The following is a 27952-nucleotide window of genomic DNA, read 5'->3' on the forward strand; positions in this document are numbered from 1 at the left end:
ACACAGAATGACCTCGGTAGGGCACACAAAACATGCCCTGGGCCCTCGGGGTAGAGGTTTCAAAACTGCTTCACTGGTCTGGAAGGCCCATTCCCAGTCCCTCCAGGAGGCTCTGAAGTTCCCAAAAAATGATTCCTCTGGTGCAGCCTCATCCCAGAGCTCCTCTGCAGAATCTATGGGGCTGTTCTTTGTAAGACAAGGGAATAACTGACCCCAGTGTTCCTGGGTGCCTTTGGACATGTGTTCTCACCCTGCCCAGTCCTATGGGATCCGCAGTGGGATCCTGGAGACCTTTCATTCCCTAATCATGAGCCATTCCCTGCGGTGTCACTCCCTCAGCAGCAGCAGGAGGGATGCAGGAGGTCAAAAAAAAAAAAATCAAAACAAGACCTCCAGTTTTAAATCAGCAAAATCAGGTTGAGCCTTGAGAAGATCATGTCTGGAGTGAGCTGTGCAATATTTTGTATCAAATCCTCTTTCATTTAATTTCACTTTTCTTTTTAGCGTGTTGCACTTCCTTTCAAAGACAAAGATCAGTCTGGAGAACAAACAGGGTGATTTTGTCAAAATGAAAAATGCTTGTCTCAGATGGCTGTGTAAAAATGATCCTTCACGGAGGAATCCAACAACTCCTCTGTTGGCTCAAACTGGGAAAAAAAGGAAAACGTTCTGAAGGTGTCTGTGACGTGGAAGTTCCTGCTCTGCACATCTCTGTAATTATCTAGTGAGCAATGCCTCATCATGCTTTTGCCCCTGATGATTGCAGTTCATTTGCATTGTGTTTAATTATCCTGCAAACGTAAAATAATCACACTGGAGTTTGGGGGGTTGATCTCACCTGCCCTTAGCAGCCAAGAAATTCAGTGTTTGCCTGCTCTCTGGTTACTGGAGCTCTTCTGTCTCCACAGGGGAGTTCACTCCACCTTCCTCAGGTTTTTGGGGAGCTGAGGGCAGCAGGATGAGTTTTTCCTGGAAGTGTTCATCCCTCTCCATTTATTGCTGAAGGAGATTAAACAACTGCTGTGGAAATGCTGGCTAACTTTAGGCTGCTAAAATTAGGTCTGACGAGTCATTCACATCACTCTGACTAATTAATTGGGTTTTTATGAGCTCATCACGTTTAATGAAGAAAAAATAGCCTGCTAAGTGTTTTTTTTTTGTTGTTTTTTTTTTTTTTTTCCCCCTGCAATTTACTCCATGTAGTAGTAGGATTGCTGGATTATTTTAATGTATTTCTCTTTTGCTAGCACTTGTCTCTGGATAAACATGATCCCTTTAGGTAAAACTGAAGCCTGGAGGGCGTTAGTTATTCCAAAACTCATTAATTACCCTATTTTATGTGCTGATTCATCAGCAGCAACCACTTATAAGCGCAGTAAAAACCATCTTCTTGTATCCTGGATTTAAACACTGGCAGACATGGGGGAAATAGTCTAGAAAAAATGGAAAGGAATGTAGGAAAATGTAGAAGGGTCTCAGTACTTTCTGTGGTGTTGGAAAAAACACCATTGGGATTGAATAAAATAGAATATCACCTTCCAGACATGGGAATTAACCCTTCCACTCCCCTCAGATCCTGCCTGGGATGCTTTTATTTAATTCTGGGCACCCCTTCTTGAGAAAGATGAGGAGCAATTGGGATGTGTGGAAAAGATGTCAGTGAGGAAGGAGGGAAATAGCTCATGGTGTTTCTGCCCTAAAAGGGGTTGGGAGGCAAGGAGCTCTCAAACACAGAAATTGCTTTTGGAAGGGGGAGAAATCTGGGGCTGGGAGAGGATGGGACAGGAAAAGATGGGATTAAACTGGGGGGAAAGGGAGGGAAAATAATTAGGAAACTCTTAACGAGGGTGAGTGAGACAGAGGTGAGGGTTTGTAACCTCAGTGGTGGCTCTGGGAAGCCTGGTGGAGGAGGAAGCAGAGTCAGGGGTGAGACAGAAGGGCCAACTGGAAGTTCCCAAGCCTTCTGCTCTGTGATCCCGTGATTTCTAGCCACAGGGGATGTCCCACGTGGACACAGCTGCTCGCTTTGCAAGAGCTCACCCGCGGTGTTTGCTGCATCACAGAGTAAAGGGACTCAGAGAGGTGGGATGTTGCTGAGTGACCAAAATGCCCACATTCCTTCCCAAGGCCCAATTCCAGGTGCTGGCTGCCAAAGCAGTTCCCCCTGCAAAGCTGGGGAGCTCAGCTGCCTTCCCCTCCCCAAGTTCTCTTCCTTGTGAACCTCTGGAAAAAATTCTTCCTTTGGAGTGGCTTTGCTGGAAGTGAAAGCATCAGGAGTCTGATTTCGGGATTTGTCCTGTGTGTTTTGGCACAGAGAGATACAAATAATAAATACAAATACATGAGTATGGCTGGTAAGGTGTGCCTGGGTCAGGAAGAAACTTCTCTCCCGGGCATGTTAATTAAAAAAACCCACTTTATATTTTCTTCTACTTTTATCTCCAGCCTCTGATCCCAGCCCGTGCTGGAGACAGAATGCTGGGGAACCACTGCTCTCAACCAGCCTGCCTTTTTTTTCTGTTATTTTGATTTCATTTATTCCAGTACCAACACTATGTATAATAATGATGAATAGCAATGCATGCAGTTCTTCCTTTTTCTTTTTTATGAATAAAGACATCAAAATAAAGAACATTCCTCTGCCACACACCTTGTGAGAGCACGTTGGGCTTTTCTTCTCTTCAGTTGCAAGTTTTAAGCTTCCATATCCAGTTTTTCTGGGCAGCCTGTGCCAGGACCTCACCTCCTTCAGAGGGAATAATTTCTTCCTAATTCCTCATCCATTCCTGTCCTCTGGCAGTGGGAAGCCATTCCCTGTGTCCTGTCCCTCTGTCCCTGGTCCCAAATCCCTCTCCAGCTCTCTTGGAGCCCCTTTAGTCCCTGGAAGGGGTTCTGAGGTTTCCCTGGAAGCTTCTCCTCTCCAGGTTTATTTTTAGGTGGGCCCTGTGTTCTGGTAGAGCCAGTTCTTAATCCTTCCTCCCTAGGAAAGGTTCCTGCAGGACACTGGAAACAATGGAAAAATAGGATAAATAGATAAATAGGATAAATGAGGGGGAGGCTCTTCCTCCCCCATCTGCTCTTTCTCAAATGAGGATTTCCCAGGGATTTTTTTCCATGCCCATTGTAGGGCTGAGCAATAAAAAAAGCAAACAAGACTCCCAAAAACCCAGCCAAAGGAACAACACATGCATCCCTCAGCAGGAACACAGACCCGAGCCTCCAGTCATTCCCAATTAATTGGAGGAAAGCTGCTACCAGCCCAAAGGGAAGAACATGGATATATTTTGGGCTGTTCCATGGTAAAACAACAGGACTTTCCTGCTCTTCCAGAGCCTTGAACATCTCCTTGGGGCTTCCAAAAGGCAATTCGTGAAGCTGAGGTTCAGCAGCTCCTTCCCAGCCACCACTAAGAGGCAGGAATTGGAATTTCTGTGTGAAAGTTGCTCACCCCATCCCCGATTTTCCACAAAATTTACCAGCTGAAGCAAAATTCTAACAAACCACCCTGCACTGGCCTCCTGACTCATGATTAAAACTTCACCCTGGTTATTTTCCCTTGGAAAGCAGCACCGTTGTTCTGGGTCAAGATTCATTTATGTCAAAGGGGGTATAATAAGAGATTATTATATCATTTATTTTTCCAGCCTTGCTCACCACCATTCATTAGGGCAGCTGGCATCTCCTTCCCCGTTATCATGTGCCGTTTAGTGCATAGTTTTTGTGAAGTTGGGTTTCAGATGTGGGACAGGGTATTATCCCCTTGTTTATCCCTTGTTTCTCACAGGCTGTGCAGGAGGTCTGAGCTCACTTCAGGAAATAACAGGTACCTTTCAGGGCATCAGAAATGGCATGTAGGAGGAAAAAAAAAATTGCTTGTAAGCTTTTTTTGTCTCTTAAATCTTTGCTGGTTGGAACTGGGACCTGCAAACAGAAGGAGTTGGTGGCTGTGGTGGGCAGGAGAGGCCCAAAGCAGGGAAAAGGAAGAAGCATCTGACAACAGAGTCACTTCCAGGCAGGCAAGGGGAAGTGTGACAGAACCAGGCTGAAACAAGAAGTTGAAAGTTTTCAACTTTGGGCTGAAAAATGTGGATTAGTGTTTTTGATGCCTTCAGGTTTGAGCTTTTCTATGTTTCAGGTTCTGTGCTGCTTTAGTGTGTGGGTCTGGGCTCACATCAGGGGATGGTGAGCTCTCTGCACAAGAGCAGGGAGACAAAACAATGCCTGCTCCAGCTGGGCACCAAGGACAAATGATCCAAATCTCAGCCCAAGAGCACAAACACTGTGGGCTGGAGAGAGAAAAACAAGCAGGATGGGACTGGATGGGCTAAAGCTGGAATTGGACAATGAACTGCAATGTGCACATGGAGCAGAGCTGATCCCAGGGAGAGACCCCGTGAGCGCTCGTGCATTTTGGGACCATTTTGGTTCATCTTGGGTGCAGCCCTGGCTGGGCTCTTGTGCTGCCCAAGGTGGATCCATGGAGGAGATCCTTTGAATAAATCCCTGCTTTATTCTTTAACTCTGTCCAGCCTCTGCCCAGCTCAGCCTTCTCAAGGCATCATTTTCACAGGGTTTAAAAATCCCAGCACAGGAGCTGCTCCCAGGATTTCCAGGTTTTTGTGAGGTCAGTCCTGGTGGCTGAGGAGCTGCTGGGGTTGGACACCACAAGCAAAGGCAGTGTGAGGCTGGGCAGTTCTGGTTTGGGTTCGTGCTGCTCCCTGGAAAGCCAGGAGAGTTTGGAACCCTGATGTCGACGCCTCTCAATGTTTTCTTCAGGCCAAGCAACGCAAAGATACCTTGGGTTATCAAAAATGGACAAGGATTTCCCACCCAGGTGTGTCATGGACTCATGCAATGGTTTGGATGGGATGGAAGGGAGCTCAAAGCTCATCCAGGGCCGCCCCTGCCATGGGCAGGGACACCTTCCCCAGACCAGGCTGCTCCAGCCTGGCCTTGTGCACTTCCAGGGATGGGGCAGCTGCAGCTTGTGGGGAAGTTTCTTCCCAAATATCTCATCTAAATCTCCCCTCTTTCAGTTTTAAACCTTCCCCACTTCTCCTATTGCTGTCTTCCCATGTTACAAGCAACTCTCCCTATTTGCTGCCATGCCTCTTTAGAGTCTGGACTAGCCCCGATCCCAGTCCCAATCCTGTTCCTGATCCCAATCCCTGTTCCCTGTTCCAGATACCAGTCCTGTCCCTGTCCTGATCCCCATCCCTGTCCTGATCCCAGTCACGATCCTGATCCTGTTCCTCATCCCTATCCCTGTCCTGATTCCAATCCCAATTAATCTGATCCCTATCCCAATCCCGGTCCCAGTGCTGATCCCAATTCCTGTGCTGATCCCGCTCTCGATCTCGGTTCTGATCCCGGTCAATCCTATCCCAATCCCTTGCTGGTCCCGATCCCGATCCCGGTGCTGATCCCAATCCTAATCCTGATCCCAGTGCTGATCCCGATCAGTCCGATCCAGATCAATGCAATCCTGATCCCGGTGCTGATCCTGATCCCGATCCCGATCCCCATCCTGATCCCGGTCCCGATCCCCATCCCCATCCCCATCCCCATCCCAGTCCCGATCCCGGTCCCGATCCCCATCCCGATCCCGATCCCGATCCCGATCCCGATCCCGATCCCGATCCCGTCCCGGTCCCGATCCCGGTCCCGATCCCGATCCCGATCCCGTCCCGGTCCCGATCCTGGTCCCCATCCCGATCCCGTCCCGGTCCAGATCCCGATCCCGATCCCGATCCCGATCCCGATCCCGTCCCGGTCCCGATCCCGATCCCCATCCCCATCCCCATCCCGGTCCCGGTCCCTCGGCCGCCACCTGGCGGCAGCGCGCGGAGCTGCGGCGGGCGCCGAGCGGTGCCGGAGCATCCGCGGGACAGCGGCGACAGCGGCATCGGGGACGGGCCACGCGCAGCCCCCGCCGCCTCCCCTCGGCTCCTGCAGCCCCTCGGGGGCCGCTCTGCACCTCTCGGGACGCGACCCCCGCCCGTCCCGCAGTGTCACCCCAAAAACAGCGGGGTTATAACCTGGCAACCTGTTACCAGTGAATTCCCAGTATTCCCAGTGTTTCCTGACCATCCCCAGGAAACCTGGGCACAGCTCTCAGATTCAGCACCGTCAGTCAGCACAGAACACACTTTGGTTTAGAATTGATTAGGGTGTTTGCTGGTTTATTTTGTATCGTTCCCCTTTATATATAGCAGCACAACTGGGAGGGCCATGGCCCAATTTGCCAGCTTAGGTAAATATAGCCGGGCAAACCTGGCTGCACTCCACCAGGAACCTTTCAAATAGGGCAATGAGCTATTTGTGGCCAAAGGGACAGACTTGGGGACATATCGGTGACCAAGAGCCAGGGAACGTGTGTGCGTGTAGAAAGGCAAGGCTAACATTTATTATCGTGTAAAACTCCACACAGAAAAGCTCCAGAATAGAAATGCCTTAATAATTATCTCATCTCCAGTGCCATGTCCACTTCTGGATGCACATTTTCCGTGGAGCGGCTCCGTGCGTTCTCTCACGCACGGGAGCAGCTCCAATGAAACATCTGCTGAGCCCTCCATATCATTCTCCTCCTCCTCCTCCTTCACATCCTTTCTCCGGGCTCTCGGAAGCTCCACAAGTGTCAGGCAGCTGCTGTGCTACGACTACTGGGCAGTGCTTTCGTTCCTCGTGCTTCCCCATCTTTGATCACAGGGTGTCTCCCCGCCTCGCCTGACAGGGGAGGAGGGACTATTTTTGGTCTGTCACGATCCCGGCTTGGCCCAGGTGCCAAAAGGAGCTGGTGGCCTCTGTGTGACCGTGGTGCAGAGCAGCAGCAGGGAGGAGGCTGCCCCAGAGCCTCCCCAGCTGCAGAATCACAAAATCACAGAATCATGGAATCACAGAATCGCAGAATCATAGAATCACAGAATTTACAGAATTCACAGAATTCACAGAATCACAAAATTCACAGAGACACCAGGTTAGAAGGGTTAGAAGAGTCCTTCAAGACCATCGAGTCCAACCCAGCCCCAACCCCTCAGCTGAACCCTGGCCCCCAGTGCCACATCCAGGCTTTGTTAAACACACCAGGGATGGGGACTGCACCCCCTCCCCGGGCAGCCATTCCAGAACTTTATCCCCCTTTCTGGGAAACACTTTTTCCTGATATCCAACCTGTATTCCCGTGGTTCGGCTGGAGGCTGGGTGCTCTGGTTGTGTCAGTGCTGCTGGAGAAAGAGCCCAGCCCCAGCTGAGCACAGGCACCTTTCAGGAGCTGTGCAGAGTGAGGAGGGCACCCCTGAGTCTCCTTTGCTCCAGGCTGAGCACCCCCAGTCCTGCTGGTCTGCTCTGGGGCTCGGTGGAGTGGCTGTGCTGGGTGTCTCCAGCAGGAATTTTGGCTGGTAAATGCCTCCTTGGGGTAGCCATGCTCTGAGTGGGGCAGGAAAAATAGGAATTATGCATCCACGCTTTCAGATCTCCAAGTGGAAATCAGAAAGAGCTCAGGGAGTGTCTCCAAGGGGAAGCCTTCCCTGCCCTTACTCGTAGGAAGTAAATGTGACCTCACCAATTCCATGGGAGGCTTTCCAGAGTGACCTGTCGTAGGATGTGAAGTGGGAAATGAAATTTGGGAAGTGTTTTATGGCAGATCCTGCAATTACTCACTTCACTGATTAAACTTTTCTCCCTTTTTCCACAGGGAGCCACTCTATTAGAAGGTGTTTTTTGTCTTTCCTCCCATTTTATCCTTCTTTTTGGAGAAGTCCCAGGTAAAGCAGTCAGATGTGGTTCTTTACAATCCCACACAACAGCCTCCAGCAAACCCTGCTCGTACAGAATTCCCAAACCCACAGAATTCCTTTGCTATGGACCAAAAAAGTGGGAGAATGGTTTGGAAAAGCTCTGGTGATAGCAATCCTCAGGAGCTGGGGTGAGCAGCTCCAGCAGGGAGGAGTAACATGTGAATACATCTGCACTAGGATTGGGGCTGAAGCAGCTCCATCCCTTTCCTCACACTGCTCAAATGGGATGCTCCCTGCCAGTGCCAGCTCCAGCCTCACCCCTCTGAAACACCGGCACCGCCCCCAGCTGTGTGTTTGGCCCGGGGTAATTAGTGTGGTGCTAATTTTACCTGAGATGATGAAAGCCCTGGAGCAGCCTCTCCACACCAAGCGAGGATCCACGCCCTGCCCCAGCCTCCTGGGCCTTGTTTGAGCAGAGGAAGTCGTGGCTTTGACTCAGGGATTTGCTCCTCGGGGAGGTTTTTCCTTCCCAGAGTTATCTGAAGCACAGCTGAGGGCAGAGGAGAGCCAGGTCAGGGATGTTTTGTGCTGGGAACCAAAAGCTTCGAGGGTTGAGGTGCTGCCTCACAGTAAATTACCTGCTGCAGATTAAATTACTCACCCAGATCTGCTTCTTCTCTTTGCTCCCCCGTGAGAGGAGCAACGTCCAGACACCAGACAGCACCAAGATGCTTGGAAGCCTTTCATTCCTTTCTGGGCCTTCCAAAAAAGATTCAGAGTCAATTGCCATTTCAGATGAAGATCCAGAACAGACACTTCTTCAGCTTGAAAAAATTACAGTGGAGGACGGTCAGGGGGAAGCAATCTGCCAGGCTTGAGGAGTGTGAATAAGGCAAAGCAAACAGCTCTGTGCAGCCTGCAGGATAAAACCCTGCCCTGGGCACCCATCCTGCCCTCCCTGGAGCCCAGCACAGGAGGGGATGAAGGAAAGCTGAGCTGGCAGGGGAGTTCTGACTTCTGGAAAACTGGAGGATGGATGTGTGGGTTGTTGGGGTTATTTTTTAGTATTTTTTGTTGTTTGAGTTTTTGGGTGGGACCCAGGGAAGGACTCAGGGAAGGACTCAGGGAATAGATCCAGGGAACAACTCGGGGAAAGGATCCAGGGAGGGAATCAGAAAAATCAGGGGGGGACCGAGGGAAGGGATCCAGAGAAGGGATTCAGGGAGGGGATCCAGGAAAGGGACTCAGGGAAGGGATCCAGTGAAGGGATCCAGGGAGGGAGCCAGGGAAAGGATCCAGGGAGGGAACCAGGGAAGGGATCAGGGAAGGGACCCAGGATGCTCCTGCAGCTCCCATCCCACCTGTGGGGAGCAATCCCAGCCCTGTGGACCCACAGGAACCCTGGGACCTGCTCTGCCACCACAGCACCACGATGTCACCAGGTGTCACTGCCACCAGCTCTGACATTGGTCAGCTTTCCACGCTGATTGCTCAACATCTGATGGGAAAAAGCACAACCTTTCCCCCTCCAGCCCCTGTCACAAGGTTGTTTAATAGGGCTTGGGCATCAGCTCAAATAAAACCAGGGGATCAAAGCCAACTCCTGAAGAATTAGGGAGATTACAAAGAAACTCATGGCTCACGCTGAGGCACAGCATTTTCCAGTATGAAAAACCAGGAGAGAGCCTCCTCCTGCTACCATCCTTCCCCTCCTGGCACCCAGGTCAGGCTGGGCCAGAGCACAGGACATTCAGTTTGGGCAAACTGCAGCTCAGGATGCCCGGGGTGGGTGGGGAATCCTTCCCCTGTGCGTAAGTGAAGGGCAGAGCTGGGCCTGGAGGCACAAAATGGCATCAGAAAAGCAAATAAGCAGCACAAGATGGTGATAGCAGGGGAAAGGAAGCTGTGGCCTTTACTTGCTGAGGATAATTTCCCCTCTGACGACAGATTTTTCAAGTGGCAGAGGTGTTTTAACGGGTGGGCCTTGGAGGGCTGGTCCAAGTAATCAGCCCAAAACAATCTCAGGAAGTTTAAGCAACACTTTGAGCTCGGTTTGGTTGTACTCATCTGTTCAGTTTTAGTTCAGAGGGACATTTTGCGAGGTGCCAGCTGATTTAATTTGTGCTCCTCTTTCCCGGCCCTGCAGGAGTTCTGGGAAGGGCTGAGCCCCACCTGTGCCAGGGAGCAGCCCTGGCTCTCCTGGCCAGGATCTCCTTGGCTTCCTCAGCAGGGAAAAGATGCTGTGGAGACTCTGGGAGGGCTCAAAGCTCCCAAAAAGCTGGGACTGCTCCCCACCAATTCCAGCATCTCCAGGACCATCCCTGGTGCAGCTGGTGGGGAAATCCAGTCATTGCTGATGGGCAGATGCAGCACAAACACCCAAACCCACCCACAGCCCTCTCAGGGAGAGTCTCTGTAGTGCCATGGGGATAGAAGTTCCCACTGGATGTGAAAACCCCAGAGCTGGCTCCCCAGGAAACTCCAGCCTGTTTGCTGCTGTGGTTTTCCTTCCACAATGGCCAGTGAGCTAACTCTCTGTTTTTAGCACAGTTTATTTGCTTTCCAGGAGAGAAAATAAACTCTGATATTGTCATTTATGTTGTGGCCACAGACTCCAGGCGAATTCTGAGGCTCTGGTACAAAGTGATAGAAAACAGTGAGGACATTTGATCTCAGCTAATCTACTGGAATAAAAAGTGTGAGAAAGAGAGGAGAGCAGTCATTTATGTGGTGTTAGCAGAAATCAGATGCTTTCAGGTTTATAAATGCAGTTTTCACTGGAGTGGGTGCCCTGATAGGGAATAAATTAGAGTGATGATAAATGCTCAGCAGCAGAAATGCAGCAGGGAAACCACACAGGGTGCTGGGCGTCCCCTCTGCCTGCCACAGGTGACCTCAGGAGGCATTTGGCCCCCAAAATGAAAATGAAATGAAATTAAAATGCAATATCTATCAAAGCACAGCCCTGAACAGAGGTTTGTGCTCTGAGGAGGGATGGGAACTTCTTGGATCAGCCTTGGCTTCTTTGGAGCCACAGACCTGTGGTGGGATTCTGGATTCCTGCCCCAAATTGTGGGTGGCAGCCCAGAGGGCAGGCAGGGGAGGGACCCAGGGAAGGGAAAACCCCCTCAGGGTTTGCCAGAGGCTCCCTGGGGCACTGCTGGGGGCAGGTTCCATCCTGTGCCCACCTGTCCCACACCCTCTCCCTCAGGAGCCACCACACCCCACCTGAGTCTGCCCAGTTCTGCGGTACCCGAGGTGTGGATGCAAACAGCTCAGGAGGAGAGATGCAGAAAAGGCAGGTGATTTGCAATCATTTTGCTCAGAGCAGACAGAAACCTTCCAGCTCTTTCTGTTGCCACCGAGCTCTTGTTCTTTCTTGCCACTCCCTTTCCCATTGGAAGCTTTCCACGGCTCTGCCCGTGGTGCCACTCTCAGGTCTCTGCTTTATCCCTGCCTGCTGCAATCAGAAAAACACAGCCCAGCCCCTCTCTCTGAGCCTCCTGGGCTCTGCAGGGGAAGTCTGGAAGTTGTCTGAGCCCCACCAGGGCTTTGGGGCAAGCAGGTGACTTGACTTGGCTGAACAATCCCAATTCTCTTTGTCTTTTCTCCTAAAATTGGCTGAACAATCCTAACTCTCATTGCCTTTTCTCCTGAAAAAGAAGAATTGGGGTTGGAAAAGATGAGAGAGTTGGGGTTGTTCAGGCTGAAGAAGTGAAGCTTCGTGGTGACCTCGTTGTGGCCTTGCAGGGCCTGAAGGAGCTGACAGGAAAGATGGAGAGAGATTTTGGACAAGGGATGGAGGGACAGGACAAGAGGAATGGAATAAAGCTGACAGAGGGCAGGGATAAGTGGGATATTGGGAATAAAATCCTTCCCTGTGAGGGTGGGGAGGGGCTGGGATGGAATTCCCAGAGCAGCTGTGGCTGCCCCTGCATCCCTGGAATGTCCAAGGCTGGGCTGGATGGGACTTGGATCACCCTGGGACAGTGGGAGGTGTCCCTGCCATGGCAGGGGTGGGATGGGATGGGTTTAAGGTCCCTTTCAACCCAAATTCTGGGATTTCTGATCTGACTGCCCACAGCAGGGAACCACTAAAAACCCAAAGGATGTCCTTGAGAGCCTCCTGCTCACGGGGCAAGATCCATAACCAGAGGTTTTAAAACCAGAAGAGGTTTTAAACTTGGTTAAAAAAAAAAAAATGCAAATGTTTTAAACTTGGTTTAAAACCACCAAGATCTCCTCACCCTGCTGTGTTCATGCTGATTTTGGAAAACCTGGCACTGAACAGCTGGAGCTGAAAGGGAGAGAATGAAAGTGCAGTCCCACACTTGTGCGTGTGTGAGCTGCTGGCTCTTAACCCTTTTCCTTCCAGGAATTGTCAACATCCCCATGGCAGCTCCAGAAGCATGTTCTCACACCTCTGGCAAGTTTTATTAACCATTAACTCCCTTTCCCTGGAGATGTCTGAAGAATGGGAGCTGTGGAGAGCAGCAGATAACTAGGAGATTAATAGGAAAGTCTTAGCTTTAGGAATATGTCATTGTTTGGTCACTTTGATCACTCACACTAATTCCTCCTCATTAATATGAAAATTCCTCCACATTTATTTGAAAATTCTGTCCCATTAGTCTGAAAATTCCTCCTCATTAATTTGAAAATTCCTCCTTGTTAATCTGAAAATTCCTCCTCATTAATCTGCAAATTCCTTCTTTTTAATCTGCAGATTCCTGCTTGTTAATCTGCAAATTCCTTCCCATTAATCTGAAACCACCTCCCCTCTGCTGTCTTTGAGCACAAAGCTGACTGATGGCTTGAGAAGGAAAAATATGGAATATTGCTGTGTCACAAACCATGCCAGATGTCCCTGACATTCCCTGCATTTCTGGAAGATTCTCCACAGTCCTGGGTGGTGGGGACAGGTCCCTGCATGGTGCTGGACCTGCCTGCTTGGAGAAAACAGGGAATGTGCCAGGTGCACATTCAATATCAGATGAACATTTCCTGAACATTTGAAGGCCTTTGACCCTGCTCTGAGAGTTCAGAGCTCCCTTTCTACCAACAGCACATTTTATTGGGTCTGAAAGTTCAGCTGGGAGCTAAAGATGCTTTAAATTAGGCACCTTAATTTGGTGAGAACCGAACCACATGGAATATAGCCTTGGAAAGGAGTTTTCCTTGGCAGAATTTGTGGGTTGCTGTTGGATTGGGAGTTAGATACAGCTCCTGCTAGAAGAAGATTTTTGTTTGGAATTCAGTAATTCAGGATTTCTTCACCTTGCTCCCCACATCCCTCCCTTGCAGCAGCAAGGACTGAAAATATATTTAGTTTTTTCCAAAATACAGTGACTGGCTGGTGATTTGCCTTTAGGATAAGCCTAACCAAGGCAGCCTGAAATCTTAAATGAAGATTTTGGACACAAAATATACACTTACAAATGTGGTTGGGGGGGTGTGAGTTCCACTCTTCTCAGGTACATGAAGCCTAAATTCAATTTCCTCTGTCCAACTTCATCCCTCCCATGGACAAACCCATTTCTTTTCGAGCAGAACTGCACATCTGTAGATCCCATTTGCTTGCAAATCTATTTATTTGCTCTCTCAAGTCTTATCAAACATGCAAGCTTCTCTCTGTGGAATTTTCCCTGGATTTGCCCATTCCCTCTGTTACCAAGGTGGGTTCATTTTCCCTTGGAGATCCCAGCACTAGACCTATAAAGATCCAGTTCATGCCTAAACCCCAGGAGGTTACTGGGAATGGGGAAACCACCTTTTCCTGAGGAATTTTTTCCAGTTGACTTCATGGTTAGGGAAGAAAGGCAAACTCATGCCAGTTTACATGCATGGAAATGGCGAGACCCAAAAAAATAAAAGCCCAGCGTGTTATTTATGGCATTTCTTCTCCTCTTGTGGAAAGCTTTGATTCCCCCAGCCCATGTTTTCTTTGCAAGTACAATACAATTAAGCCATTTTCAGCTGGCAATATAATCCTTGAGAACCAAAGCAGATTTGGCCACTTGAAGAGATGAGGACTAATGCAATCTGATAATTAGGTCCTTTCAGCGCCAAGACAGAAAAAGCAATTTAATAATGTCTCCCCTGGAGTGAGACAGGGGCTGAAGCCTCCGGTCCAAGGTCTGGGCCTGCAACACAACTCCCAAATTTCCTTCCAGGGGGAATCTGCAAGCTGAGGGACAGGGGTGGCTGTGGTGACAACTGAGGGGAGAACTGTGACAGAAAAATGGGAGAAAAATTCTCAAATGTTCTTCCTTCCTAGAGCCCTTCGTCTCCCTCAGTACTATTTTTTTCTGCAGATAAAGGGTCTTGCCTTGAAAATCTCTCAGCCCATGACCATTTCACATGGCTTTTCTAATATTTCAGTGAGAGATTTCCAAGGCAAGGCTGGGTCAGATTGGAAAACCATTCGTGGAGAGAAGGAAAAGGAACCCCTTGCTCAGCGCTGAGGGTTAAGTTTTCAGCTGTCTCACCCTCTTTGTCCTGGCTTGTTACAACAGGAAAGGGTTTTTTAGAAACTTTTCTTGTAACTTCAGCTTCCCTGTTTGGAAGTTTGGAAGGCAGGCGGCTCCGTTATGGTTTTCATTATCTGTGCAATAGGTTGAGAATCGATATTTCATTCAAAGAAGAGCTCTCTGGGCAGAGCTGCCCCGACTCTGAGAAAGCTGTGAAACAGTGGTGATGGATCTGCTCTGCCCTGCCTCGTGTGAAACGCTGAATGGCTGAGTAAGCCTTACTCATCTGGGCAGATAAATCTGTAGTAGGGCTGTATTTTTTATCAGCCGCTTCTCGTGAGTAAAGGCTGAGTAAGAGGCTCCAAAGCCGTGCTGCAGTCTGGAATATCTCGGAGGTTTTGCACAGGGAATTCATGCACCCACCTCCCCAGCAGAGCATCTCTTAGCAGGAGTGGATCACAGCTCTTTATTTCACTGACACGTAGATGGGCAAATGTTGGAGCTCTAGTTCCAACTCATAGTATTCCAACAGGCAAATACTTCAGATTGTCGCTATTTTAGCAGTTCATGGGAAGTGCACAAAGAGAAACATGAGGGATATTTTTTCTCTGATACAGGTACATAAACTGTGGATTTAATTATCTTCCTCTCTCTAAATGGATGAACTAATTGCAGTCATCCCCTTTATAAATTTCGCTTTCCAGACCCATCACCCATAAGTTTTGGACTTCTCTTCCCCCTTCAGACGAACAGAACCATCCAAGAACAACTCACAACCAGCGTGATTGCCCAACTCGCCAGATTGCCCAACGAACAGAAGCATTTGTCCCCGCTTCCCCCTCCCCACGCCGTCAGTTCTGCGCCTCCTGCCCTCACAAACGTGGTGCTGGCGAACCAGCTGCCCTCGGCCGTTGTGTTTATTGCTGCAACAACGCGGCACTTCCTCACTGGGGATGCGGGCACCGGGCAAACGCCGGCGGTGCCAGGCGCGGCAGTTGGTGCGATGGAGCAGCAGCAGCGCGGGGAGCCTGTTCTGGAGCCTCTGCGCCAGGAGGGAGCATTTGGGCACAGCTTTTCCACCGAGCGCTTAAAGACAGCTCATGGCAGGCTTGGAAACTTAGCAAACAAATGAGGAGGAGGAGGAGGAGGAGAGTTTAAGCAACGAGGAGCGACTGCAGGCGCTGGCATTGCTGTGGAAAGTAAGGAATCATATTTACAGCCTGCTCTGGACATTGTAAGGAGCTCTCTGGAGGCCGAGCCGCTTGGAGCAGTCCATCCCTCAGCAGCTCCAGGCTGACCTGCTGCTGATGGCCGCTGCCTCTCCCAGCTCTCATTTTTGGGTGTTTCAGGGGCTGCTGCAGCAGTGCTGGGTGCAATTCAAGGTGTTTGTGGCAATTTCCAAAGCCTGGGGGGCTCTGCCCCCTGCATTCAGCAGTCACCTTGTTTTTCCAGCACACCACGGGCTCCCCGTGGATTTCAGCTGTTGTCCCTCCCGAGGGCAGGGACAGTGTCCTGCTGCGGACACCTGCCCTGGAACCCAACACCCCTGCACTGTCCAGCAGAGCCGGGGCTTGGCAAACTTCAGGCTGTGCTTACAAGGCTGTTTTTGTTCCTGCGAGGCTGCCGGCCAGGCATTTCATCCTTATTTTCTTTGTCTTAGGCCACGTCCACTGTAGGGAGGACAAGCTGTTAAAAATCATTTGGATTTCTGCATATTTCAACCCTGGCCAGACTGACCGAGCTGCCACAGGTGACTCAGGGAGCAAAGCCGTGGATCCCAACACTGCAGCCAGGCTCGTCCTTCCCTTGCTTCCAGCCTTGCTCCAAAAGATCTTAGTCCGGGGATCAAAGCTCTTGATTTGGAAGGGGTGTTTCATTCAGTTAAAGGGAAGGATTTTGGGTTTAGGAGCAGTGTTGTGCTGTGTTCGCCTGGCCTCTCGTGCCTGCTAGGCTCGGGAGTTTGGGATGGGACACCCTGCACCTCAGCATTTCCCTTCACTCAAATAAAGAAAGGGACAAAGGGAACGAAACTTTTCTGTCTCCGGTATTTTTTCTCTCTGCCCGGGGCCTCGGCCATCAGCCCAAACCACGGGAACGGGAGCGAGCGTGCAGCGGGCTCCCGCACGGGACCATCCCAAACTCCCGAAGTCCCGCAAAAGCCTTTATCCCTGCCGAGGGAGGGTGAGGGCATGCCGCCGGCAGGTGCCGGGTGCCCGGGAGCGCAGCCGGAGCGTCCCGGAGCCGCGGAACGAAACCGCAGCGGCGCTGCTCCCCGCAGCGCGGCCGTGCCCGCTCTGCACCGCCGCTTCTCCCGGAGTCTCCGCACCGCGAACCCGCGGACCTGGCGCCTTCTCCTGCCCCCTCTGCACCGGGGAACCCGCCGCCTTCTCCCGGGACCCTTTTCACCGGACACCGGGGATCCCGGGGACCCCGCGCCTTCTCCCGGGACACTCTGCACCGAGCCCCCGAGGACCCGGGGACCCTCCGCAGCGGGGGCCCGGTGCTTTCTCCTGGCACCCTCTGCACCGGGCACCCGGGAATCCTCTGCACCGTGGACCCGGGGACCTGGCCTCTTCTCCCGGGACCCTCCGCAGAGGGGACTCGGGGACCCGGTGCCTTCTCCCCGGGACCCTCCGCACCGGGGATCCCGGGATCCAGGGACCCGGCGCCTTCTCCTGGCACCCTTTGCACCGAGTATCCCGGGACCCTCCGCACCAAGAACCCGGAGACCCAGGGACCCTGTGCCTTCCCCCAGAGAGTCTCCGCACCGGGGATCCAGGGTCCCGGTGCCTTCTCCCGGGACCCTCCGCACCGGAAACCCGAGGAGCCTCCGCAGCAGGCACCGGGGGTCCCAGCGCCTTCTCCCGGGCCCCTCCTGACAGCGGGAACCCTGGCTCCGTGCGCCGCTCCGGAGCATCCCCGCTCCGTTCCCGGAGCATCCCCGCTCCATCCCCGCTCCGCTCCGGCCCCGCCGCTCCCGGTCCCTGCGAGGCCCCACCCCCCGAGCCCCGCCCCGTGCTGTGATTGGCTGAGGCCGCGCGGGGGGCGTGGCCGGCGGGGCCGTATTAAACGTGCCATGGCCGCCCGCAAAAAGGGGCCGCGGGCGGGCGGGAGCGCAGTGCGAGCGGAGCGGGCACCGGGCACGGCCTCGCCACGGATCTTACCCCTTCTCCGCACCGGCACCTCCCTCGCGGCCGCCGCAGGTAAGAATCGCCTCCTTCCCCGCGTCTCTCCCCGCCTCCCCGAGGAGTGGAGGCGATGCGCGGCACGCGCGCTGTCGCGATACCCCCGCGATAAAAGCGTCCGCTGCCTCCGGCTTGGAGAAGAGGGGAACTCCACTCCTGCGTTTCTCACGGAGCTATTCTCAGCGCCTAAAATAATTCGATAGGTATGGCTGGAGCGCCCGAGCATCTGCTTGCAGCATCTGTTTGTGCTCATAACTTTCCATGCACCAGCTGCTCCCCCCTTTTTTCCCCCCCTCGGGATATTTTATCCTGGGGAAGGGCTGGAAGTTCGCATGACAACTCCGTGTCGCACAGAGCGCACCGCTCCATCCCTTCTCCTTCTTCTCGCCTGTTGTTTCCCTCACGGAGAGAGGGCAGAAGCGGCGAGTCTCGGCTCGGACGCGTGGGTTTGAGCGCCCGGGATGGTTTGGAGGGCTGTGAAATGAACCTGTAGCTTCATTCATCGGCATGGTGCAAACGGGAGGGCTTCTTTATTTCTGACCGTCCTGCCAAAAAAATGGGAAGCAGGAAAAACAAACAAACAAACAAACCCCCCCCCCCCAAAAAAAAACATTTGGGAAAGCAGAGAGGAGCTGTATTGTTTCAGCTTAGCTCATGACAGTGAAAGGAAAAAATACTGATAAGCAAAGGCAGATGGATTTGGGGGGTCAGTGACCGGGGCGGGAGCCGCTGGGGACCCGCAGGTGCCGCTGGCCCGGCTTGAGCCGGAGCCGCAGCTCTGTCCCCGCAGCTCTGTCCCCGCAGCTCTGTCCCCACCCCGCAGGCTGCCCGCACTCGTCTCCGTGGCTCAGCCTTACCTTTACACTTGTTTGCTTTTCCATCCTCGCAGCCGGTGCGCCGCGTACACCCCCTGGTGATGGCTGCTCCGCTCGGAGTTGTTTTGTCACCCGCTACAAACACCCCGAGCCCGTCTCCTTGGCAGGACAGCAGATGCGAGCGCCACTTGTCCTTCCCTTTCTCCTATTTCTTCGCACCCATTTCCCTGCATCATGTGCTCTTTTTTAATTTTTTCTGCCCCCCCCGCTGCCTGTCGCTGAAGGTCAGAGCCCTCTCCCGAAGGCAGCTCCGTGTAACTTGAGTCGCGCCCGGAGCAGCGGAGGAGCCCTGGGGAATGACTTTTAAGGAGAAAGGTTACGGAGGTGGCCGTGCCCGGCAGCGAGGGAGCAGGAATGTGGGAACAGGCTTGGCTCAAAGCGGCGAGAAGCTGCTTTGTTCTGCTTTCCGAGGGCAGCAGGGAGGGCGCTTGGCTGAGGTGGTGCTGGTGCTCTCTTGGCAGCATGTGCCCGGCTGGCTCCGCCGGGCTCGGTGGCGTCAGCCGGGGAATAACCGCTCCAAGCGCTGCCTGCTGCTCCTTTCCACCCCTCCCCTGCTCCTCTGCGCTCCGGAGTTATCCCTCGGTCTTTAACCTTTGCCCAAATTCCCCTCCTGCTGTGCCTTGCGATGTGCGCGTCCTTTCCCAGGGAAGGTCTGCAGGGGGATGCTCAGGGGAAGGTGAGGGTTTGGGATCTTCGTCGTGGCGTTTCCCCAAATGCTGGCTCAGAAATGCTGCAGATGCAGCACAGCCCCGTTCTCCTTCCTCCTCCAAGCATCCCATCGCAGCAGAACCAGCCAGGCTCTCCCATCCCATCTCATCCCTTCCCAGTAATCCCGTGTCCCTGCCACTGCTGATAATTCCAAGCTGTGTTGCTTATCTTCCCTTCCAGGAGGAAAGGTCACCTGGACTAATAATAATAATAAATATAATAATAATAATAATAATGACAACACACCTGGTGATGTTTGAATTTACAGCTCTGTGTCTGGCTGCACTGCACTGGGCCCAGTTGGGCAAATACTGGCAATCCTGGGCTGGGTTGGTGGTGCTGGGTTGGCGGTGCTGGGTTGGCTGCCTCTGCCCAGTGAGGATTGCAGGGCTGCTCCCACACCAGCCTGGAATTTTTGGTGCCCCCAGCAGCTGATGCTGGGATGGAATGAGGGCCAGTAGCGTTGTCCAGCCTTTGAGCAGCAGGTGGATTGGCACAAGAAGAAGTAGCATTCGGTTTTCCTGCTGCTTTGTTCCTGGGTTTTTTGGGAAATTTTGGTGGAAATGGTGGTGAGGGTTGGGGTGAGCACGGAGCAGGTGCTGGGGCAGCCAGTGGATGCACAGGGCATTTCACAGGAGCTGTATTTCCACGAGCAGGAGCAAGATCAGCCCCTCGGGCTGATCCCTGTGTGTGGTGCTGCTCCTGCTCCCATCCCACCCACCTCATCCTCTGTCCTGCCCCAGCACTCCCTGGAAGAGAGGCAGTTTGTGCTGGAAAAGCAGGCAGACAGCTCTGCTGCCCTGGAGTGTGCCAGAGCTTTGTGCTGTGCACTTCCAGCAGGCTCCAGAGCTGACCCCAGGCTCACCCCCAGGTTTTGGGGTCCTTGGAACCAAAGGGGTGCAGCTGCATACCCACAGCACAGCCAGCGAGGAGGGATCCGGGCAAGGGACAGGAGGGAAGAGGTGCTCAGTCCTGCAGGGGAGGAATACGAAAAATTCTTAGATGAATTTTTCTATTGCAGCCACAGGACGCTGGTGTTAGGATTTCAGGGATTTGTGGGATTCAAACAAGTGTCCTCAGGTTGAGACTTTCATGAGAGAAGCTCCGTATTCAGACACTTTAAATATTATCTTTCCCTCCACCAAAAGTTTTCATTGAAAATCCAGGAAAGAAAAGGAAAAAAAGCAAACTCCAGAATAAAGTATTTCCTAGGCTGTGTGTTTCCATCAGCTTGGAACAAAACAGGCTTTGACTGGGGAAGTCGAACATGACTGTGATTATAGGATGTGGTTTATGAAAGTGATCGATTTGCAGAGCAGTGCAATGGCTTTTCAAGAAGTTTTTTTTATGTGGGATGTATTAACAGTAATTTCACTTCCCTGCCGTGTTCAGGTTTCTAATAAAAATGGGGTTTTAGCCAAAACAAATCATTTAAGTGAGTGTTTAAAGGATTCTTTTGTATTTTTGAGCACGATATCCTGATGGGAATGAGAAACCCAGGGAACAAAAAGGTGTAAGAGGGGGGAAAAAGTGGATCCGTACACAGTGGAAGCAAGACATTATAAAAGTAAGAATAAGTGCCCAGAATAAGCACGAGGGCAGCTCCACCAGAAGTGTTCAGTGCTGAGAGCTGCACTCAAAGGGGCATTACAGAACCAGCAAGGAGCTGCCAAAATGTCTTGTCTGAGCTGAAGTCACAGATGACTAATCTTGGCAAGGAGGCATCGGGACACATTCTTGCACAACAAACAGGAGCGAGGGGAAAAGAGGAGGTGAAAGTAAACCCTGAGGAGATCCTGGAGGAAAGGCAGCCTGCACACACGGCTGATGATGTTGCTGTTTGTCACCTGCTCTTTTCCTAACAAGTGTTTGCTGAGCTCAAGCCTTTGTAATGTGGCTGAGGGATGTGGGAGGGCTTGAGGAGTGGTTTGAAATCGCTCAAGTTTTTGGAGCACCTCAGCAGGGCTTTAGGGGCTGCTGTTCTTGGGAAAGGAGATAACATCTCCAGCTGTTGTGAGATTCCAGTCAGAGAAGAGCAGAGGTCCTGCTGGGCAGGGGTTGTGCTCCACAGTGGCTGCAGTTTTGTTGGCTTTTGGACAAACTCAGATGAGTTTTGATAACATTAATTTAGAAAGAGCGCCGTGATTTAATCTCCTGCTACTGTAAATGGTTCTGGAGCCGCCTGTGCCATGCCAAAGGGACAGCAGACATTCCTCTCCACCTGGGTTTAGCTCTATTCCCTCCGTGGGCCATGTGTGGCTGGAGCAGTTGCTTTAATGCATCTCTTCTCCTCTGCAGTATTTCAATTCCATTTCCTGATATGCAGTACATGACTTAATGGATGACGCACTTGTTAAAAGCTAGACCTGGGTCTAAGCCAGACCTCCCTGAAACAAGTTTTTGGTGGCTTCTCCCCGCAGGAAGGAGATTTTGTAGCTTTTCTGCTGAGTCTTGATTGGTGACATTTCAGAGTGACGGGACCCCCAAGACTGTGACCCACTGGAGACGGAAGGGGCTGCCTCGGGCTCCTGAGGGGAAGGTGCTGGAGCTCGCTCCTAAAGGTGTTAGGAAGGCACTCAGCTGATTGTGCTACGTTTTACTGGTGGCTTTAGTGGGAGCAGATGAGAGGTTTGAAAGGTTTAATTGTTTTTGTACAACTTAGGCCAGACTTGAGCATGAAAACTGCAGAGATCCTGACGAGTTTGTGGAGTTAGAGAGAAGCTACTGCAGTCCTTGTTCTAGAAATTTGCTGAGAATGCACAACTGCTTCTGTTCGCTTAATTAAAACAATTGTATGTGCTTTAATTTCATGGATCACTGCTATCTGCACTTCCCAAGTTACTTCCCTGTCTCCACCTTCCCTTTTGCTCACTCCCTGCTTTGTCATGGGTCAGACAGTCCACGAGACACATCATTAGTTGCTACAAACCACTTCAGTGTTTGTGTTTGAACAGAAGGATGTTAAAGGGAGTTGTTTGCTTCAAAATAAGCAGAAATCACAGATATAAATAGCAGAGAGATCCTCTGTGTGCCCAGCTTTAAAGTGAATATGGCTCAGGCTGGTGTGACACGATCCCCTTCAGTGCTTTCCTTCGGGAAGGGCAATTCCTTCCTTGCAGTAACCATGTGTGACCCCTGTCCATGCACAGCTGTGAACATTGAGCATCGCTGAAAATGTCATTAAAAAAGAGGAAACTTCCTGCAGGCCCGCAGGTGTCATTTTCCTTGATCCCGCATGCTTTTCCTCCAGAATCTAAAGTGCCATTTCTCTTTCTCTTGCAGACCATGCCCTCTCTATGACGGTGGCTTGCAGAGCTCACCCTGCATGCCAGAAGACTGTCCTTGGTTGATCCGAGGGCTTCTGGGGACTCCGGCCTCCGCCCGGTTTTTCCGCGTGTGTGTGTTCCTGTAGAACTTTCAAAACTGTTTCTCCAAAGGGTTTTGCAGAAACTCAGACTGTTTTCTAAAGCAGAAGCACCTCAGTCCCCGGCAGTAGTGATGGGCAGCGTGCGAACCAACCGCTACAGCATCGTGTCTTCGGAGGAGGACGGCATGAAGCTGTCCACCATGGCCGTGGCCAACGGCTTCGGCAATGGCAAGGGCAAGGTCCACACCCGGCAGCAGTGCCGGAGCCGCTTCGTCAAGAAGGATGGGCACTGCAACGTCCAGTTCATCAACGTGGGCGAGAAGGGGCAGCGCTACCTGGCCGATATCTTCACCACGTGCGTGGACATCCGCTGGAGGTGGATGCTGGTGATCTTCTGCCTGACTTTCATCCTCTCCTGGCTTTTTTTTGGCTGTGTGTTTTGGTTGATCGCGCTGTTGCACGGGGATCTGGAGAACCAAGAGAACAGCAAGCCTTGCGTGTCTCAGGTGAGCAGCTTCACCGCAGCCTTCCTGTTCTCCATAGAGACCCAGACCACGATCGGCTACGGCTTCAGGTGTGTCACTGACGAGTGTCCCATCGCCGTGTTCATGGTGGTTTTCCAGTCCATCGTGGGCTGCATCATTGATGCCTTCATCATTGGTGCCGTCATGGCAAAGATGGCTAAGCCAAAAAAGAGGAACGAAACTCTGGTCTTCAGCCACAATGCCGTGGTGGCCATGAGGGATGGGAAGCTGTGCCTGATGTGGCGCGTGGGGAACCTGAGGAAAAGCCACTTGGTGGAGGCGCACGTGCGGGCGCAGCTCCTGAAATCCAGGATCACGTCGGAAGGGGAGTACATCCCCCTGGATCAAATCGACATCAACGTGGGCTTTGACAGCGGCATCGACCGCATCTTCCTGGTCTCCCCCATTACAATAGTGCACGAGATAGACGAGGACAGTCCTCTGTATGACCTGAGCAAACAGGACATGGACAATGCTGACTTTGAGATCGTGGTCATCTTGGAGGGCATGGTGGAGGCCACCGCCATGACCACCCAGTGCCGTAGCTCATATCTGGCCAACGAGATCCTCTGGGGCCACCGCTACGAGCCCGTGCTCTTTGAAGAGAAGAACTACTACAAAGTGGACTACTCGAGGTTCCACAAAACGTACGAAGTGCCCAACACACCCATCTGCAGTGCCAGGGACTTAGCGGAGAAGAAATACATCCTCTCCAACGCCAACTCCTTCTGCTACGAGAACGAGGTGGCCCTCAGCAGCAAGGAGGAGGACGAGATCGACACGGGGGTGCCTGAGAGCATGAGCACGGACACCCACCCGGACATGGAGCACCACAACCAGGCGGGGGTGCCCCTGGAGCCGCGGCCGCTGCGGCGGGAGTCGGAGATATGACTGGCAGGCTCTGCCTCTCCCGCGGGGCTGGAAGGCGAAATCCCCACCGTGTCCATCGGGCAAGGGCTCGTTGACCTGAGAAGTTGGCCCAGAAGAGTTTGCAGACAACGGTACTGTGGAAGAGTGCTGTGAAGGCAGCAGACCCGAGGAACCCAGGCTGGTTTTAGGGCTGTCCTCAGAGGAGGGACAACAGGAAATGAACTCTAAACACAAAGCACTAAACATGTCTAAGTATGAACAGAAGGCACATATGTTGTAGAATAAATTATGTATATATTTTTTTACAAAACTTGAACTTGCAGGCAAGCTTTGGTTGGGTTATTATTATTTTTTGTTTTCAACTTTTTCCAGAATGCTTCTCTCTAGGGAACAAGAATGTTTTTAATGGCATAACAAAGGCAAGAATCTGCCTTATTATTATTATTATAATTATTTTTTAAAAAGCTGCTGCTAACTACATGAACACAAATGGTTATTTTTGTTGCAGTGTAGTTTTTATTTTCTCTTGTGTAATTTAAAAAGAAAAAAAAAAAGTCAGTGTTGAACTTTTTGGGTTGAAAAGCTCATGATCAGTTCAGAGAGGCCAATGTTGCCAGAAAGTTTAAACTCCTTTTGAGGCCAGTAGTTGATAGCTAGAATCAATTTCTCTCTTTCCAATTACATAAGGGGCATTATGTAATATCAGGCCAATCAGTAGCCTCCAGCAAAATTATGATTTTTTGGGGGGGAGAATTTAATTCTCTGTCTAAAGGAAAAATGAGACAAAAGATATGTATACACAGGAAAAAGTACTAAGTTCAAACTACCTAAGTGGATACCAAAGAAAATGCACAGTTTTGCACAGTGGAGTTTATTTAAAAAAAAAAAAAAAACAAAAGAAAAAAAAGGAAAAAAAAGGAACAGGCTGCTTTAAACAACAACAACAACAAAAAAATCAAACCTCAGACACTTTTTTTGGTTTTGACTTTTTTCTTTTTTTTTTTCTTCTTTTCTTTTTACGACCTTTATTTTGCACCTTATTCTAAAGGCTTAAGGCTCGGACCTAAAGCAAGCTGGGCCTCCTCCTCTTTCCCCCTGTTCTTCTGTGGAGGGAATAAAATCCCTCTTTCCTTGTAGGGGAAAAAAACTCAGTTGGGGGAAGCAAACCAGCATCACCTGCGTGTCCTCCCTGGCCTGCCCCAGCTCTGAGCAGAGGAGCTTTCCCTGAAACTGTGCCATGGACACGCTGTGGAGCTGCTGGCTGATGCCAGAGGCTGCTGGAGCTTGGCCACGGATGAGCCAAGCAGCAGAGAAGTCCCCAGGAAGAGTTTTTTGAATAGGAAGGAAGAGGAGGAAAGGGCCCTGGCAGCACAGCACAGGAGTGGCAGAGGGATGTTTTGTGCAAAATGCTTCTCTTCAGCAGGGCAGGGGTGTGAGGGAGGTGGATTTCCATCTGGTGGAGAGAGGGATTCTTTGGGGAGGACGAGGCTGCAAAGGGAGCTCCATCTCCTGCCTCCCTCCTCAGCAAATCCCAAATCACCCATCACTCGTCACCAAGCAGATTTTGTCACCTTCAGCAAAGCTCTGGTGGTGTTCTGGCTCCTTCACCCAAAGGCTTTAAATTCTCTGTGCCTCTAAGCTCAAGGAGACAGCAAAGCTGTGCTTGGCCCCTGCTCGTGGGGGCGGTGGGGATGGCAATCCCAGATGACTCTTGCAGTATTGGATCACTGTATGCCATTAAAAAACAGCTTGTTCTAGGTCTGGTGTCTTCTGCACGTGGATATCTGTGAAGGCCTCTGGCCCCTGCCAGCCCTGCCTGGAAGAAATGCCTGCAATGAACTGGTTTCTGATAAGATGTTATCTGCAGGGTTGGAAACTGGGGGAATTCCATGGTGTAAACACAGATTTGGCTCCTGGAGAGGGCAGAGGATGAAGTGCAAGTACTGAGGCTGTTACTGGGGTGGGAGGATGGAAAAGGAAGGGAAGGGTGGACATCTAAAGGCGGCCTGGTTGCAGTTTCTGGGTCAACAGTGGTGGAGACAATGGGTGCTGCTAGTGCTGCTAAGGGTGATGTTCCTGCAAAAGGAGAAAAACCAAACCAAAGAGTATTCAGTGACACAGGGAGGGCACGAAAACACAGTGGGGAAAGGGAGGCTGAGCAGGAGAAAGGGGACCTGGTCTCACATCAGCATCCCCCAGTTGCACAGCGCTCCCACTAAATGATACTTGAGATATTTGAGAGGGGGTGAGAGGTGGGGGGGAATGGAAAATGCAGGATTTGTCTCATTTCTTTGACACACAAGAAATCCAGAGTCAAAAAAAAGAAAAGAAAATCCCCTCCCCTTTAACATTTCTGGTGCAGAGGTTTTGGGTTTGTTAGTTTTGTTTTTTTCTTTCTTTTTTTCTTTCTTGTTTGTTTGTTTTGTTTTTCAAGTCGGTTTTTCAGAAATATTTTTAAAAATTGTACATTTTATAAAGTTTATCAAGTATTTTCATATTTAAAGCCAAATGTAAATAGAAGTCTGTAAAGGAGGACAAGGAGAAGACAATGAAAAGGCCACAAAAAAAAGTATCAATTCAGCTCAGCAGTCTCGACTCGCTAGGACTAGATGCTACAGGTTAGCATGATTTTTAGAAAATTACTTGCAAGCCTTATAGGATTCCTAATGCTCTGAACTTCTCTTTATTTATTTTTTAAGCATGGACTTTTCATTTGAGAACACGTTCTAGTTACTGGCGTTTTTGCAGAGCTCCCAGAGCCGTGTGGAGGGGGGTGTGAAGGTGTAATCCATTGCTAATCTCTGCTTGTTCTTTCTTTCCCAGCCCTTTGTCTTTGCCCAGGGAATCCCACATTTCAGCCCTGTCTCTGGGAAGCTGCTGGGAAGAGCCCTGCAAGTGGTTCCCTTCCCCTTTTTCCCATCAATTCTGGCTTTCTCAGCAGCAAGCCGAATAGGAAGGAGGAATAATTTTGAAAAAAATATTATTTTTAAGGACTAGACAGTGACTGACAGCTTTCCTTCAGCTCCCGTTGATCGTGGGCCAAGCTTAGGCTGACTTTAAACCTTAAACTTTAAACCTTAAATGTTAAACTTTAAACTGACGGAGCTCTCCCCACAGCCTCCCCCAGGCCTCGGTTCAGCCTCTTTATCCAGGATAAATTGGCTCACCCGGCTCGCACGGAAGCTTTTATCCTGTCTTTTGCTTAGGGGCTGGGGGGGAATATGTTATTTCTGCCCTTCCCTGAAAATACTTGAATGAGACACATTGTCTGACCCATAATTCTGTGTACAGTGACAGGAGCAGAGGTGGGTGGGGATGCTTCCCTCCCTCCGTCTCTTCCGTGCGAGTTCCCTGGGTTAAGTGGCCAGGGTAGGAATCCTCGCTCATTAGCTGGCTTTAATTAATTTAATTTCACGACTCTTCCAGCCGTGAAAACACTTCTGTGTTCGCAGAAGCCCTGGGAAAAAGACAAAGGGTTCAGATATTTAATTTGTTCTCTTAGGTTTTCTTTGTCATGATGGATTACACAAGGTAAAACTGAGAAGTACTGTAATGTCTTTAATTCTGGCTGCTCACCACATTGTGGAGTAGAAGGTGCTGCATAGTTACCACCCCACAGCCCATCAGAAGCTGATTTTGTGAGGACTTTTTTTGGCCTGCAGCTCTTGTAAGACGAACAATCTCGGCATCTGACAGTTGTCCATGACTATTTTCCTGTTTGCAGCCTTTTTGTATCGAAGTCTTCCTAATGTACTGCACAAATTGTGGATTGTACAGATTTTTATATATTATGTCTTATTTTATTATTTCTAAATAAATAATTAAAAAAATGAAAAAAAAACCCAAACAATTGAGGATGAGCTCGGTGTGTGCAGCCCGTGTGTAAAGGAGGAGGGAGATGGGTCTGGAGGGGGATATTGAGCTGTGTTTATGGTTGCCTGAGCACAGGCATTGTCTGGAGCGCTTGAGGAACAGACAGCTCGTTCTCTGCCTCGACAAAAGGCAGGAGGAAAGGTGATCCCATCGTTATTTCCCACGGGAGAACAGAAACGAGACTTGGATGGGGAAAATCTGCCCCAGGACCTTTCTTGAGGTCACAGCTGGGACTGCAGAGCCCCAGGTCATTCCTTGCTCCGAGTGGAAATGGAAGAAAAGCTCCAAAGCAGGGAAAGGGGGAGGGATGAAAGCACCCAGAGAATCAGCAAGGGATTAAAAAA

At 50.9% G+C, this 27952-nt stretch overlaps 1 protein-coding gene across 2 annotated transcripts; it reads left to right on the plus strand.

Annotated features, from left to right (window-relative positions):
- Positions 1 to 17291: 17291 nt before the first annotated feature.
- KCNJ2 (potassium inwardly rectifying channel subfamily J member 2) lies at positions 17292 to 27576 on the plus strand. Of its 2 annotated transcripts, none has more exons than XM_041409320.1 (2): positions 17292 to 17409; positions 22257 to 27576. In XM_041409320.1, exon 2 carries the CDS (start codon positions 22473 to 22475, stop codon positions 23754 to 23756), a length of 1284 nt encoding a protein of 427 aa, XP_041265254.1. In that variant the 5' UTR covers positions 17292 to 17409; positions 22257 to 22472; the 3' UTR covers positions 23757 to 27576. The 2 variants fall into 2 exon arrangements, with proteins under 2 accessions (XP_041265254.1, XP_041265255.1); XM_041409321.1 differs by lacking the exon at positions 17292 to 17409 and adding an exon at positions 17458 to 17594.
- Positions 27577 to 27952: the final 376 nt, after the last annotated feature.

Source organism: Onychostruthus taczanowskii, unplaced genomic scaffold, assembly GCF_017590055.1.
Source record: "Onychostruthus taczanowskii isolate IOZ18803 unplaced genomic scaffold, ASM1759005v1 scaffold30, whole genome shotgun sequence".
Lineage (NCBI taxonomy): Eukaryota > Metazoa > Chordata > Aves > Passeriformes > Passeridae > Onychostruthus > Onychostruthus taczanowskii.

Excerpts from the sequence above, each read along its gene's own strand:
- KCNJ2 (XM_041409320.1), top strand. The coding sequence starts at position 22,473 with ATGGGCAGCGTGCGAACCAACCGCTACAGCATCGTGTCTTCGGAGGAG.